Raw genomic sequence first — 15,553 nt, 5'->3', positions numbered from 1 at the left:
TATTATTATAGGGTTAGTTTAGTTATTACTATTTTAATAAGTATTTTAATTTAATATATTTAAAAGCTCTTATAACTCTTAATTAGAGGCTTTTAAAAGACTTATAATTAGACTTTTTATTTATTATAAATAAAACTATTATAATTAAAGCTATAGTACTATTTATAGACTTTAATAATAAGTAGTTAGTAATATAATTATTTTTTTTATAATAAATTTAAAAAAGTATCTTAATTTAAGTATTAAGTAAGTATTATATTATTTTATTAAAACTATATTTTTATATTTATAACTTAGAAAGAATTAACTTTCTTTGATAACAAGGTACTCAGAGGTAGGTACTATATACCGTGATATGGTAGGTACGTTGGCTGCAATTACACTTTCACCTTGCAGCCCGCCGCACCACGGACAGTTGTTCAAACTTGTCCGAATTCCACCAAACATCCCGACATGCGAAAACAAGGCCAAGACTTGTCATTTCTCCACGATCTTTCTTAATAACTAACACTATTCATAATCATGACATGATGAAATAGCTAACAACTCTAACCAGCTCAAAAGTCAATCTTCCAGCTCCCGTCTATTCGCGACCCCAGCGTCGCATGAGGGACAGACTTTGAGTTCCCGCCCTGCCGCAGGAAATCATCAGCTCAAATCCCGTCTGTTTCAGTGAGACATGAGATGACGGCTACTATGCCCTTCTTCGTCTCAAACAACGGGCAACGAGCAACACACGACACGGCACTCTCACGGTACGCAGCACGGCTACGGATACGCCCGTCAGGCACCGCCTAAAGCCTAGGTATTCATTCCTATTGCGAGAAAACGTTAAGCTCTCGCGGGCGTTTGGCCAAGACTTTCAACTGAGACCCGGTTACCTACCAGCATCCCTTTCCCTTGGAATTCTTCCGAAACAAAAAAGAGAGATCAACCAAAGAGAAAGAACATCCGAATTTATTCCCTTTTTCCACGACTTTTGATCTTGTGCGGCCATAGCGGCCGCTGCACCAAGACCTTGCCGCTAATTTCTCACTCTGTGTGACGGCACGCCGCAAAGTCGTCGTTGTCGTCGTCGCCCGCAAACGTAGTGTTCATCCGCTGCTCGTGGGCCGTAGACGGCTGTTCCTGGCCGCGTCTGACATGCCTTGCGGCCGCTACAACGCGCTGCTCTGCCCATTCCATCCTCCTGCTTAGCATCAGCATCAGCTGTGTCTCGCACGTTCACGCACGTTGCCCTGCTGCGTTTGCTTCGCCGCCTCCTGCCCTTGAGGCCTGCCGGGTGCCGGCTGGCTGATTCAACAAAACGAGCCATGGTTGCCGATGGCCCCTCTGAATGATCAACCGCCGAGCCCGTGATGTGCAAAACAATGAGCTGCCGGCATCTGCAGACACAGTGTCGGATCCTGCCCCGACCGCGTTTGATGAGGCTTCCAGGAGCTGGCCGTCAGTGCTGTTTAGGCCAGGGGCTCTCTTACGGCAAATTCGGTAATTCCAAGTTCCAAGAGAAACGACATTCTGCAAAGTTCAGACCAGAGCGTCTCGTGTGTTTGAAGGAAACACTGGTACAGCGAGCGAGGGGTCTTGTTATGGCTGTGTCGGTACGAAGACCTAGCTACAGGATAATTAGGATGCCAAGTGGTAGGTAGGTATCCATCCCATCCGTACCGTACAAGTTACAACGGTCGAGCCGGCATTAGCCCAAACAACCTGCGTACACGACACAAGACCTTCTGAAAGGCGAGGAGAACTACGAATGCTCGGTCGCTCGGTCCAGCAATTGGCGTCTGCGTTAGTAGAGCGCGCTGCAATAATCGTGGCTGTTATCTGAATCCACGCTACGACTAGACCCTTGCTTTGATAACAATGGCCTGTGGTTCTGCGGATTCTCCTCCCCCGTTCATCCCCCACCAATAACCAAACTGCGGCGATTTCGACCCTGGTTGAACTGGACAGGGGCCAGGGGATGGGCGTGGTCAGATTAATGAATTGGAAGCACATGCATTTCTCGATTGCGACTTTCATCCAACTGTACGGGAAGAGATGACTTTGAGACCAACTATTTGATGAACCTTGAAGCACTAACTAGTATCACAGACACAGAAGGCAGGAAAAGCCTCGTCGTCGTCTGATGACAAGTCTGACAAGTCAGCAACGATCCGGTCTGGAAGTGAGGACGGACGGACGTATGGAGTAGACTACGCCAGACCGAAAACGGGTGACCGGTCCTCTATGGTATCGAAGCCGTTGTGTCTTGAAGCCGTCGGGTCTTATCAAAACCCAAGCCTTCTGGTTTCTGGATGCTACCTTGGCTCAACCCCAATTGCTTACCAAGGCGTTTCTTATGGGGTCTTGCTCTTGTTCCCGCGCACCACTTTCATTGCTTTTCCCAACCTGCAATTCTGCACTGGACAAGCACGATTGCCGTATTCCCGTTGCTTCAGGTTGCTCGCTGACTTGCTTCATAGGGAGTCAGGAGAAAGGCTTCAGGATTGAGGAAACATCCGTATCCGTACGAACACGCAGCAAGAAAAGAGAAGAAGAACCAACCTACGTAGTACAAATACAGAGTTGCAGAGTACGGATACAATCCATGGATCTGCGTCGCAACCGACAAAGCCTCCACGAGTCCACCCCCGTGCCTTGCCCCCTAGTGCACACCCCAAGTTGTACCGATTGGCCTTATTCGCGGCTCGCCCTGGTTGGAACCCTGCTTCGTTCTCGCAGGGCTTCCCACGACCTCCCACACACACCACTCTCACCTCACCCCCGAGAAAAAACTCTGGCCACCCCCCCTAGTCCATTGCCGGCGGTCTTGGCCCAGGGCGGACAGGGCCTGTCTGCGTGGGATAGCCCAGACGTCCCAAGCCGCAGCCTGTGGCCTCCTTCTCTCACAGACTCGCACTCCTTGGAGAGTCTCTGGACCATGGGCTTTTTTGGCCGCGTCGGGCGAGTCCTGCCGTACCCGTTTAGCTTGCCCGCCACAAGCAGGGCTAGTCGCCATGCCGCCCGCAACGCAACTCTGCGCAGACAGTCGGGGCGCCGGGGCATCCACATTCATAAGCTTCGCGCATCCCACGCCCGTTCTGACTGCTTCATCCCGTCGTCCCACCCAGTGCTGTCCTTTCCGATCACCCTGCGACGGCCCTTTGCGCTCATTTTCGAGGCTTCGCTCATACGAGGAGCCAGCCGACAGGCTTCTTAATACGACAATCATCGACCGTCGACTGCAACTCGCCAACTTCTAGTGAAGTGCTGCTCTCGGTTCCCATCCACGACGACTACGACTACGTCCAGGCTCAGGCCCTCCAATTGCCGATTCGGCGATAAGATAGCGGCGGCGGCGACAATACCGTCACGATGGCATCCCCTCTCGATCTCGAAAACCTCGACTATGTTCATCTCATACCCTACAATGGTTCTGGTCCCACAGGAGGAGATTCTCTCACCGAGGATCTGAACATTTGGTATGAGGTACGTCATTTTCAAATACCCTCAGCGCAGATATATGCTTCCTGTGGTACGGCTGCTAACAAAGAGGCACAGACTGGTGACATTGGATGGATGATTACAGCCACCGCGCTGGTGTTGCTTATGATTCCTGGCGTCGGGTATGGGCAATTTCCATCCTGACAGCTTTGGGAACCCAACCAACTGACACTGTTTCGTCTAGTTTCTTCTACTCAGGACTCGCGAGGAGAAAATCAGCACTTTCTCTCATTTGGCTTTCCGTCATGGCGACGGCTGTCACCAGTTTTCAATGGTTCTTCTGGGGTTACTCACTAACCTTTTCCCACTCGGCTGGTGCATTCATTGGAGACCTTTCAAACTTTGGATTCAAGGACGTTCTCGGCCGTCCCTCTGTTGGCTCAAGCCGCCTCCCCGATCTTCTCTTCGCCGTTTACCAGGGCATGTTCTCTTGCATCACCGTTGCTCTCGCGACTGGAGCTGTCGCTGAACGTGGCCGCATGCTCCCCTGCGTCATCTTCATGTTTATCTGGGCGACAGTCATTTACGACCCGATTGCTTGCTGGACGTGGAACCCTAGTGGATGGTCCAACAAGATGGGTGGTCTCGACTTCGCCGGAGGTACACCCGTCCATATCGCGTCTGGTACAGCCGCTCTGGCCTACTCAATGATGTTGGGCAAGCGCCGCGGTCACGGCACCCACGAACTTAACTACCGACCTCACAATGTCACCCACATTGTTATCGGCACCGTCTTCCTCTGGGTCGGCTGGTTCGGTTTCAACGCTGGCTCAGCTCTCTCTGCCAACCTTCGCGCTGTTCTTGCCGCTGTTGTCACCAACCTGGCAGCCTGCGTCGGCGGTATTACTTGGTGCGTGTTGGACTACAGGCTGGAACGCAAGTGGTCTACCGTGGGCTTCTGCTCCGGTGTCGTTGCTGGCCTGGTCTCCATCACACCAGGATCCGGTGAGTTTAATTCACAGCAAAGAAACATGCAAAACTTGATTAGCTGACTTGATACAGGATACGTCCCTGTCTGGGCTGCTGTTCCCTTTGGTATTCTTGGTGCGGCTTTCGCCAACTACGCGACTAAGCTCAAATTCATCCTCAGAATCGACGACGCTCTCGACATCTTTGCCGTTCACGGCATTGGCGGTCTCGTAGGCAATGTCTGCACTGCCTTCTTTGCTGCCAACTACATTGCTCACCTCGATGGCGTTTCCGAAATTGACGGAGGCTGGATCAACCACAACTGGATCCAGCTCGGATATCAGTTAGCTGACTCCTTCAGCGGTGGCGCTTACTCCTTTGTCGGCACTTGCACTATCCTCTTCATCATGAACATGATTCCCGGCCTTCGACTCCGTGCCACCGAAGAGGCAGAGATCTTGGGTATTGACGATGCCGAAATTGGCGAGTTCGCTTACGATTACGTCGAGCTCACTCGAGAGGTGCTCAACGATATGGACAACGAGGCTGCTAGCCGCTACTCCAACGATATGGCTTCTTTCCAGCCGATGGAGAAGAACAACAGCATTCCCTTGATGGATGCCCGCAACTTTGCCGGGTCATCACAATATCCCTCACAATTCGGACACGCGCAATGAAGCGCGATGAGTATGGTTTACACAACACTGACGGCTCATCGCCCTTCCTCGGCGCACCAATGCTGCACACGCTCTTAGTTCGACACGGCCCCGCTGTACATAACGACACCATAATCAGCTCATGGCACTGTCGCTGGTCCAACTAAGGAGAAGCCTCAGCTTGCAGTTGCCGAGCCAGGCGAGCCGTAAAGCCGAGTGACAGCTGTACGATACAGTGGCAGAGCGAAACGCCACAGTCTAGGAGAATGAGGACACGAGGAAAATGTTATTGTATATATTAGTTGGATTTAAAGCTACGATGATACCATGGGAAGCGAAGAATGAGACGGTGTACTCTCGACCATCTGTCCTTGTAATTATGTCAAAAAAGCCAGACCGGCCCGTCACGATTTTGGGTAATTTCTTCCGCCCTACAGACCAGGATTTCAAACAAACACCTTTTCTTTATTCAACTTCAATAGACGAAACACTGGCCCGCTGCTAAGAAGTCGATGCTGCTGCAATCTATTGTACTCACTAAGTCATGCCCGCAAGGGTAGGTTTGAGTCTCTTTGTAGTTTTGTCTTGAGTACACGTGGTTTGACGTACTTGAGGCAGGTAGTGTTCACTCTATTCAGATTGAGTTGGGAAGGTTAATTCACTACGGCAACTGGAAGCAAGGAAGGATTCCTGATGGCCTGAAGCTCCCACCGGATCCTGCAGGTCCACGCGCTGCTGACCGAGGCCAAGCCGATTTTGCTGCAGAATCCCCTTGTTGGGTGCTTGGGTCGATCGGTTGCAACCTGGCGGGCGTCAAACCCGCTTGGAAGCAGTCTATTGTACTCACATACCCCTTTGGCCCTGTAGCCCTCTGCCTATCAGACGCCCAATGCTTCTGGGTTGTGTTCCTCACATGGGGCAACTGTCAGTGTTCACTGCTGAGGGCGACCTTAATTGGATGACTTGCAGGTGGCCACAGCACTAATGCGACATCCTTCCCCACAGGGCACCCCGATTTGGCCATTTCCAACACCTTACAGAGTACCTCCAAGTATTCATGGGTCCCGTCCTTGAATGACATCCATCCCTTCCATCCATTAACACAACGTCGTCAAATGACAACTCACCTTTAAGCTACCTATTCCGTATTGGTGTGTGTGCCGCTCTCTCTCGACTTCACTCAGGCATCACTCTATCTTTCCATTCATCTCCGTCGCCATTGTTCCACGACTCCTAGGCAACAGTGACATACCGCCACCGACATGACGTTGGTTCACGAGAAGCTAAAAGTATCCCGTGCGCCTCTTTGACGACAGTTGCTACAATGGCCGATGCAAACACATCCTTCAGAGACAAAGCGCGTTTCTTTCGCCAGCTTGAATCTATTGGCAGGCGAGGCGAGGATGGCGAGGATGACGACGATGATTTTCACGAGGCCGAGCAACGCACAAGACAACAATTGAAAGCGTTTCAAGCCGCGGCGCAACTTCGCCAGCCACTCAGGGAAAGACCGCAGCTGGAATTGCAGCCGCCTCTCCTTCATCCTTCTCCTCCTCGCCAGCAAGAACAACAACAGCCACAACGGCGCGTAAGCCCCAGGCGGACCTCTTCAGCTTCGGCATCAGCGCCTCTCACAGAACTAAAACGGAAGGAAGTCATCGAGCGGACACCACTTGCCGAGATCAAGGGTCCCGGCAGGAAGGAACCTTCCACTGAAGACCTCAGCTTCATCGAAGACACGCCTATTCCAGAAACCTTGGCTCGACCACCACTTCAGCCGTTGGCCAGTCTTACTAGAAGCGCTACCACGCCGCTTCCTCTCACGAGACACATTTTGCCGCATCGCGTAGATAACTCGCCATCCATCGCCGCGATGAAGAAAAGAAAGAGAGAGCCGCCCATCAAGGTGCTACCCGAGGCGCAGCAGATCTTTCGTGGATTGCGATTCCACTTCATTCCAAATGATGATATTGCGCCAGCCAGGAAGATTCGGATTCGGAAAGCGCAAGAGTTTGGTGCCCAGTGGACCAGATCTCTTGACAATGCGACGCACGTCATTGTCGACAGGCGCCTCGACTGGAAGAGCATCGAGAATGTGCTCGGTTCGGCAAGCGAGGGGTCATCGTACACAGTCCTGAACGAGGATTTCCCGCTTGACTGTATCAGATTCAAGACACTGCTCAACGCAAAACAGAAGCAATACCAGGTATCTGGTTGTCCTGAGTCGCCACCTTCGCCAACCTCGGCGGAACCCAAGACTTCACTTCAGACTGTTCAGCCTTCAACCGGAACAACGGCGCGAGACTTGCCGCTGAAAAAGCGGCAGACAAATCCCCAAAAGTGGGATTACGTTCCACCGCCGTCAACTCCATCTCGAAGTCAGGAGTCTTCTGGAAGGACAAGTGGAAATGCGACCGATACTGCGGAGCCCTCCGTCCTAAGAGATATCACAGAGGCTGTGCAATCAACGGCTACACGTGATGCTGCATTTCGACAAGATGTCGGATCTTACGAAGATGCCCCTGCCACAGCAGAGAAGTCAACCTCTACACCAGAAGATGAGCTTGAACACGTCATTTCCCAGCTGCAGCAGTTTAGAGATCTGCCACTGGAGCATGATGACGACGATGATGATGCTTCTGCAACATCGCCGCAGTTACATGAACAAGTGTCAGGCAGTGAAGGCTCGGATGACGAACGTCAAAGGAAGAAAAGAGCTGTCGCAAGAACTAGGGGACGAAAAGAAATGACTTGGGAAGACAAGTTCACGTGTCATAAAGGGGGCACTCTAGGAAGCGACCAGCACAACCCCAACTCCCGCACAATTGACATCTTGCAGCAGATGTGCAGCTATTACGAGCGTATCAACGACACATGGCGACCCATTGCCTACAGAAAAGCCATTACACAGCTTAAGCGGCAACCCGCCAAGATTTCGACCGCTGAGGAGGCGATTCGACTGCCTGGTGTTGGCCAAAGGTTGGCAGACAAGATTGAGGAGATTGTAACTACCAATCGCCTCAAACGACTGGAAAATGCAGAGTCGGATCCGATGGATGAGGTTCTGCAGACATTCCTAAAGATCTACGGTGTTGGGAGCACACAGGCGAGCCATTACATCGCTCAGGGATTCCGAACGCTCGATGACCTCAAGCAAAAAGCAAACCTGACTGTGAACCAACGAATTGGTATCGATCACTATGAAGACCTCAACACGCGCATCCCCAGGCGCGAGATGAAGTGGTTAAGTGCGGTAGTCAAGTCAGAGGCAGCCAAGCTGGACCCTACTGTTCAAATCATCGTCGGAGGCAGCTATCGTCGCGGGGCTCAAAGCAGTGGGGATATCGACTTCATCGTCACGAAGAAAGGGACCATGGCATCATCGGAACTGATCCCTTTCCTGCGGGACCTGATAGGGGTACTTGAAGCGCAAAGGTTTCTCGTCGCCAGGCTCGCGGGATCCAGGGACAATGACGGAAGCAAATGGCACGGCTGTTGCGTTTTGCCAAAGATTGAAGGCTTTAACGACCGAGAGTACCGGAAAGTCTGGAGACGTGTGGACTTCCTAGTGGTGCCAGAAGCCGAAATAGGGGCGGCACTGATCTACTTCACAGGCAACGACATCTTCAATCGCAGCATACGACTGCTGGCATCGAAGAAGGGAATGCGACTCAACCAAAGAGGCCTTTATAAGAATGTGATGAGAGGTACCGGACGCGCCAAGTTGACTGAAGGAGAGCTTGTTGAGGGCCAGGACGAGCAGAAGATATTTGATATTCTTGGGGTCAAGTGGAGAGAACCACACGAGAGGTGGTGTTAAGGACCGAGGCACACTCTGATTAACGGTACTTGGCATAGCGCGGCGTTGGATGGCTTTTTTTTGGTCTATTGTTTTTTGACTCCTCTAGTCTTGTAAAAGAATCTACATGATACTCCAGTCAAGCTTGTGCTTAAAGCTGTTGTGTTTAACAAGATGAACTCGTTTGCTGGAAGCATGAAAATGTTGCCCCTCGTTGTACTCATGTACACCTGAAGTAAAGCTTCTTCGGACCCGCACACCTTAAACTCCATCAACGTAGTGCGCTGGCAAGGGGCGAGGAACGGGCCGGCAGTAAGGGTCTGCCAGTGTCAACAGTCTGAAAGCTACCTATTTGGTGGGTAAGAAGAGAAAAAAAAACCAAGGGAGAAAAAAAAAAAAAAAAAACTTCGGGTGGGTGAGGTGGTCTGGCCGAAAGTGGGTTGTGGAGACTGAGCCCGATGCAGGGTGCAGGCGGTGACGGGCATTGCGAGGCGCAATCAGGATTGATTATTTTTTTTTGCCAGTCCCTCCTTCCCCTCCAGTCTCTGTCAGGTCCATTCTGCCCGATCGTGTTGAAAGTCTTACCCCGGTCCAGTGCCCAGCCTGCCCCGCCGACCCTTTCCTTCTTCACCGCGCGACTACCTCTGCCCGTGTTTTCTCTCCCACCCTGAAATTCTTTTTCCTTCCTCATCCTTTCCAGTGTATTTGGCGATTCATCCTACACATACCCCAAGCCGACCTGTTTTTCTTCTTCTCGTCTCTTCTTCTTCTTCGGCCCAGAGAGCTTCGACGGTAAAAGTCGTCGCAAAAAGAAGATTTCACATACACCAATAATCAAAATGGGAGGCGACAATATGGAGGTCGACGCTGCTGAGCAGAAGCTCAAGAGCATGGAGCACTCTGAGCAGCACTACTTCAAGAGGTATGGCAGCAAGCTGGACAGCAGAGCTACAGAGTTGTCCACCGCAAAACCCCAGAACCATTGCTAACATTTGCGCTCCTCCACAGCTACGACCACCACGGCATCCACGAGGAGATGTTGAAGGATGAGGTCCGCACCCGCTCCTACATGAACGCCATTGTTCAGAACAAGCACCTCTTCAAGGACAAGGTCGTCCTCGATGTTGGCTGCGGTACCGCCATTCTGTCCATGTACGTACGCTCGGCTGTCTCAAACAAAATGCCACAACTGTGCAGCTCAACAAAGCTCGATTGCTTACAATGTATTCTTTGCACAGGTTCGCCGCTAAGGCTGGCGCAAAGCACGTTATCGGTGTCGACATGTCTACCATCATCTTCAAGGCCCGCGAGATCGTTGCCGTCAACGGATTGTCCGACAAGATCACCCTGATTCAGGGCAAGATGGAGGAGGTCGAGCTCCCCTTCCCCAAGGTCGACATTATCATCTCCGAGTGGATGGGCTACTTCCTTCTCTACGAGTCCATGCTGGATACCGTCCTCTACGCCCGTGACCGCTACCTGAACCCCGACGGTCTCATCTTCCCCGACAAGGCCACCATCTTCGTTGCTGGTATCGAGGATGGCGACTACAAGGACGAGAAGATTGGATGTAAGTTACAGTGCCACACACGACTACTGCCTCAGCAAAGCTTCGCTGGATTGTGCAAACAGAGGCTGACCACAAGACAGTCTGGGACAACGTCTACGGCTTTGACTACAGCCCCCTCAAGTCCACTGCTCTCGCCGAGCCCCTGGTTGACACGGTCGAGATGAAGGCGGTGGTTACTGAACCCACAGCTGTCCTGACCCTGGACCTCTACAAGTGCCAGGTTGCCGACCTCGCCTTCACCTCCCCCTTCCACCTCTCTGCCCGCCGCGATGACTTCATCCACGCCCTCGTTGCCTGGTTCGACATCGACTTCACTGCCGCCCACAAGCCCATCCGCTTCTCTACCGGCCCCCACACCAAGTACACCCACTGGAAGCAGACTGTCTTCTACCTCAAGGACATGATCACCATGCACGCTAACGAGGAGGTCAAGGGTACCTTGCACGTCAAGCCCAACGAGAGAAACCGCCGTGACCTTGACATCAAGATTGAGTACAAGTTCTTGACCGAGGACCCCACTCGTGCCGCTGAGGGCCAGTGCGAGTACAAGATGTGCTAAGCGTTCACGGCTTGAGCACTGAAACCTCGTTGCCACCACCTTTTCGGATAGCTTGCCCCTTGAAATAAGGGGCTCATCACCAAGCATCGCAGCGTTTCGTTCAAAAGCCGGAGTGTCTAAGATGTGGACGTCCTCATGGTGAGGAACCACTGAGAACACCGGCTTCTGGCCCTGGGTTACGAACCTGCACTGCTCTTTGCGCCCACCGGTTATATTTTGAGAGGAGATGGTCCTGGCCTGGCTGCGTAACCTGCGCCGGCAAAGGAGGCACGGCGCGGCCTTCTTTCATGACACATCACACCCTCTTGGTTTTTTGCCTATTCTGGTTCTTAATGACAAAAAGGGTCACCGCCGATGAAAGTGCGGATATGAGGACAAACAGAGAAGGAGGGGAAGAGATGACATAGAGTCCCAGAGGCATTTGCAGTCACAGCACCTGCAACAATAGATCATGACTAATGAATCAGACATGAATCTCCCACGTCTTTTTGCCTTTTTTGCTTTGTCTTTACTGTGCATGTTTTTGGTAGCAAGCGATGTCTTCTCGCTCAAGTAACTTCAGATAAGAAGAGACTTGTGAAGGTCATGGGGGGCGTTCGTACAGGGAACTTTTCTCCAAGCTTGCTGGCGAACACGATCAGCCAGGACTGGATAGAGCTTCCGACGGAGATGGCACAATGCAATACACACAAGATATACAATTCGGCTCAGACGCTATTGATTAATTGTTTGTCAAGTCATGGCAGTATGGACAGAAGATAGGGAAAGTAATATGGCGGTTATACTCTTCGCCTTCTATATTGAATGCGCCTCTCTCTCTATGTAAGGTGTTGCATCATGTACCACCATTGAAATGGTATATTGAACCACATTGACGTCCTCTCTCTTTCCCATTCTTTTTCTCTCCAAGTTTTTCTGGTTTGGTATATTATTAGACCGGACCTCGTTATCGTAAGACACTCGTAGAATGCGGAAAATCTATAGACAAGGCGTTGTCGCTATGCTATCCCCCTCTGCCCTGCATCTCTCCTGCTCACATTACACCAAGTTTTGAAGAGAGGGTGATAGCAACGGGAAAAAGGGGGGATGGCCAAACCAGATTGTATGTCCTAAAATGATGTTATGATAAACGCTCTCTCTATCTTCGTCGTCCCATCGCTATGCTTGTGAATTAAAGGGAAAAAAACTAATGCTGCCAGATGCTGAGTGAAGTTTGGTATATGAAAATGGATTTCCACCCCCTTTTTTGAATAACCAAACCCCCCCCCCCCCTGCCTCCTAACCACCCATTCCCGCCCTTGAGAAACGCCATGCTCGCCTTGAAATGCTTATCTCGCGATGGAATCTGTGAGAAAAAAAATCCCCCCTCTTTTTCCTCTTATGCTCGTCTTCTTCTATCTGTCTATATGGAGGCATCATATAACTCAATGCAAGGATATCAGGGTATGGCTTCTCTCAACCCCGCTCCTCTCTCCGACCTCTCTCCCTCTATTTTTACCTTTTCCTGTCTCACTCACGCGCATAAACAACCCCCTCGCCGCAATAGATACCTCTCACATACCCCCCGGCCCATGCGTAACCCAATCCTCAATGGTATCCTTGCCGCGAAACACGACGCCCATCATGACGGTAAACTCGTCCACCTCCCTCGGGTCCGCCAGCGCCAGCAGGCCCGAAAAGTCCATCCGCCCAACCCACCACGCCGTATCACCCTCCCGGGACCGGTTCCACCGCTCCGCCGTGGTAGCGGCCCACAGACGCGCCTGTGCCGTGAAGCTCATGTCCGCGAGACCGAGAGGGTGGTGATGATGATGTGGGAGCTGGTGGCCACCGCTGCCACCACCACCACCTCGTCCTCCGCCGCCGCCGCCGGCGTGATGTTGTTGTGTTTGTCCGGGCCCTCCTGTTGTGCCCGCGCAGCCAAGTTTGCTGCCGTATCCGCCACTACCGCCGCCGCCGCCACCCTGTTTCGCCGTAGAGTACACCGCCCTAACGAGATGAGCCATGGCGAGTACCCGTCGGATCGATTCCGCCATCAGCCATCGCCGCCAGGCGGCGTTGAGCTCCTCCTTTGTGAGGCGGGCGCCGGGGGTATTGGAGCGCGAGTGATCCGGCGAGAGGTCGTGTTGCGGGTACGATCCCGCCGACGAAGAGGGCTGCTGGTGCTGCGGCGGGATGTGCGAGTCCGACATGACGGTAGACGACGACGGCATGGCTTCTTCGGCCGAGAAGACGCCGGTCCCGACGCGGGCTTGGAGAGCCGACGTCCACGTCGCCAGTAACGGCTCGACCGAGTCCGCGAGGACGCGCTGGCGGATGTCGCCGTCGAACCAGCGCATGATCTGGTACATGACCAGCGCCTGTAACGAGGCAACCTGCTGCGGCAACGTCCACGCCGCCTGCTCGGGGACGTAGAGCAGCGCCGTGGCTTTTGCTTCCACGACGCCGAGGACCAGCGCCGCGTTCTCGTCGTTTTTGGCGGCGTACGCCGCGCACGCGCAGAAACAGTCCTGGAGCACGGGGGGCAGGCCGTCGGCCCCGTTCGTGGTGGGCAGGTAGAGCGCCGGGTGGATAAAGGGGGCGACGCCGTTCTGGCTTACCCACCGCCGAGGATAGGACCGAAACTGTTCGCTGCAGTACGTGACTGCGTCTCGCGATAGGCAGTCGCTGGTAGGCGCCATAAGAGAAGGTGACGGTGTTGGCGCGGCCGCCGAGGCGTTGTTGTAGTATAGGGCCCACGAGTTGTCAGTCTCAGGGACAACGGGGACGGGCATGATGTTGTGAAGGGAGTCAGTCGGCGTGCCCGCGGAGCCGCTTAGGACGTCTGTGAAGAAGTTGAAGTCCGCCGCTGCCACGGCGGCTTCAAGTGACGGGTAGTTGCAGTCTTCGAACCCCTTTTGGGTGCACCGGCCGCACCGGGGAAGCCGTTGGTCGCAGCGGCGCTTTGCTTGCTGACACGCAGTACAGGCGCGGCGCCGGGTCGATATAAGGGGTGATGAGGCACTCGACTGACCCGACATGGTGGTCGAGTCGGCAGCCCACAGAACGACTTGGTGGTGTGTGGCTTCTGGTGTGAAGTTTAAGGTATGTTGGGGCCGGGTTGATGCCGAGTAATACGCGGTGGTATATTGGGCCGTGTAAGAGCACTGAGATGTAACGTGCTGGCGTCTGATTGTCTCGTTATCGGTTCTCTGGTTTGCTGTGCAGTATTGCTGGCGAGCAAGCCACGATCACGACGGTGGAGTGACAACGACTCTGGCGTAAACGTTGTTGGCGTCCCCCCCTTTTGCCTGGCTTCGATTTGACCACTGACAGTTTGAGCAGCAGCCGGTCTCTTTGCCCTACAGTATTGCTGTTCCGGTAGGAACGGGAAAGTTGTCACCGGTCCGGAGCGGTAGCGGGAACGGTTGCGGCTCTCCGCTTTTGGGACGAGTGGAACTCCGCAGCGGGCAACGGGCTTCCGCGTTGCTGGGTTTTCCAAGGGGCAGGACAGTGGTGATCACCCGGCTGGTCTTTTCGGTTCGGGCGGTGCTCCGCTGTTGGTTGCTGGACATGATGAGGGAAATCCGGAGCCTCTTTTCTCGATGTGTTCTGGGCCGCCGCCGGCCGCTCTCCTTATATGGGGAGGAGGAGGCGGGGTACGGCTTTCTTCCCCTCGCGACGAGCTCACTCTCCCACACGAGAGCCACAAGCCGGAGAGAATCCTGCTCGATGGTCTCGATGGATCGAGAAGACACGATTATTGCTCGCCCGACTCAGCTAAGCATTTGTCTCTCAACGCTAGTATCCGGTGGGCTGGCCTTGCTCGTTAAGTCATCGAACGGCGCCCGTGAGTAAGCGTGCGTAAGAGATGGACGGGAGGATGGGACCTTCTCCCGACTCGACAAGGAGAAAAGAAGGAGAAGAATGTCAGTGGAAGAGACCGGTACAGTGGTTGTGTGCGCGACGAGTTGCCCTGATGCCTCGACCCAGGCAGTTCCCACTCCAGCAGAAGGGGAGGGGTGGGAGCTATTTGGGTACCACGTCAGGTGGTGTGTCAGCTAGTTACCGGGAACCAGCAAACGAGATCTGGGGCGATGGGGACATGCAGATGAATTTGAGTTATCCTGCATGTTCCTTCGTGGTGGCCGGTATTGAGCTCAAAGAGTTCTGGTAACGGCCTCAACGGCATGGACGCAAGTCAGTGTTCCCGTACCGTGTGCGAACTGTTTTCCAAATGGGGCAAGCATCTTACATGACAACTCCCGGTGAGGCGAGATACCTCCAAGTGTAGCGTACTTTTTGCTGTTCGGTTTTGCCTCTTCAACTGCTCAAAGGCGCGCAGCTTATCTGCATAGGCAAATGCTTCAAAGCAAATACAGCCATCACCGCCTTGGTCCGGCGCCAGTACCAATACGGCGACCCTGGTCGTTGGACGACGAACGAGAACGCAGACCGCACATCCACCCTCGTCTGCAGACACGAGGTCTGGCGTCTCCCTTACCCCCTCCCCGGTATTTCCCACCAAGCCATTGCGTCACATAATCATCCCCGTCGCCTACGGTAATGTATGTGGTAAGCACCTCAGGACC

General features: G+C 53.2%; 6 protein-coding genes across 6 annotated transcripts; 3 read left to right on the top strand and 3 right to left on the bottom strand.

The window, feature by feature from the left end:
• Positions 1-1,032: 1,032 nt before the first annotated feature.
• CCOS01_15972 (uncharacterized protein) lies at positions 1,033-1,315 on the bottom strand (the record flags this gene model as incomplete). The annotated part of the gene is made up of 2 exons (XM_060464110.1): positions 1,033-1,189; positions 1,233-1,315. The coding sequence occupies 2 exons, from the start codon at positions 1,313-1,315 to the stop codon at positions 1,033-1,035; spliced, it is 240 nt and encodes a 79-aa protein (XP_060305491.1).
• A 1,448-nt stretch (positions 1,316-2,763) lies between these two features.
• On the bottom strand, positions 2,764-3,057 carry CCOS01_15971 (uncharacterized protein; the record flags this gene model as incomplete). The annotated part of the gene is made up of 1 exon (XM_060464109.1): positions 2,764-3,057. The coding sequence occupies one exon, from the start codon at positions 3,055-3,057 to the stop codon at positions 2,764-2,766; it is 294 nt and encodes a 97-aa protein (XP_060305490.1).
• Positions 3,058-3,360: 303 nt separating this feature from the next.
• CCOS01_15970 (ammonium transporter) lies at positions 3,361-5,075 on the top strand (the record flags this gene model as incomplete). Its single annotated transcript, XM_060464108.1, has 4 exons — positions 3,361-3,474; positions 3,547-3,611; positions 3,674-4,434; positions 4,492-5,075. 4 exons carry the CDS (start codon positions 3,361-3,363, stop codon positions 5,073-5,075), a joined length of 1,524 nt encoding a protein of 507 aa, XP_060305489.1.
• A 1,303-nt stretch (positions 5,076-6,378) lies between these two features.
• CCOS01_15969 (uncharacterized protein) lies at positions 6,379-8,874 on the top strand (the record flags this gene model as incomplete). The annotated part of the gene is made up of 1 exon (XM_060464107.1): positions 6,379-8,874. The coding sequence occupies one exon, from the start codon at positions 6,379-6,381 to the stop codon at positions 8,872-8,874; it is 2,496 nt and encodes an 831-aa protein (XP_060305488.1).
• Positions 8,875-9,692: 818 nt separating this feature from the next.
• CCOS01_15968 (protein arginine N-methyltransferase) lies at positions 9,693-10,982 on the top strand (the record flags this gene model as incomplete). The annotated part of the gene is made up of 4 exons (XM_060464106.1): positions 9,693-9,775; positions 9,862-10,005; positions 10,092-10,423; positions 10,504-10,982. 4 exons carry the CDS (start codon positions 9,693-9,695, stop codon positions 10,980-10,982), a joined length of 1,038 nt encoding a protein of 345 aa, XP_060305487.1.
• A 1,553-nt stretch (positions 10,983-12,535) lies between these two features.
• On the bottom strand, positions 12,536-14,002 carry CCOS01_15967 (uncharacterized protein; the record flags this gene model as incomplete). Its single annotated transcript, XM_060464105.1, has 1 exon — positions 12,536-14,002. One exon carries the CDS (start codon positions 14,000-14,002, stop codon positions 12,536-12,538), a length of 1,467 nt encoding a protein of 488 aa, XP_060305486.1.
• Positions 14,003-15,553: the final 1,551 nt, after the last annotated feature.

Source organism: Colletotrichum costaricense (assembly GCF_030867565.1).
Source record: "Colletotrichum costaricense strain IMI 309622 chromosome Unknown Scaffold_26.1, whole genome shotgun sequence".
NCBI lineage: Eukaryota > Fungi > Ascomycota > Sordariomycetes > Glomerellales > Glomerellaceae > Colletotrichum > Colletotrichum costaricense.
This window is presented reverse-complemented; position numbering and strand designations above follow the sequence as displayed.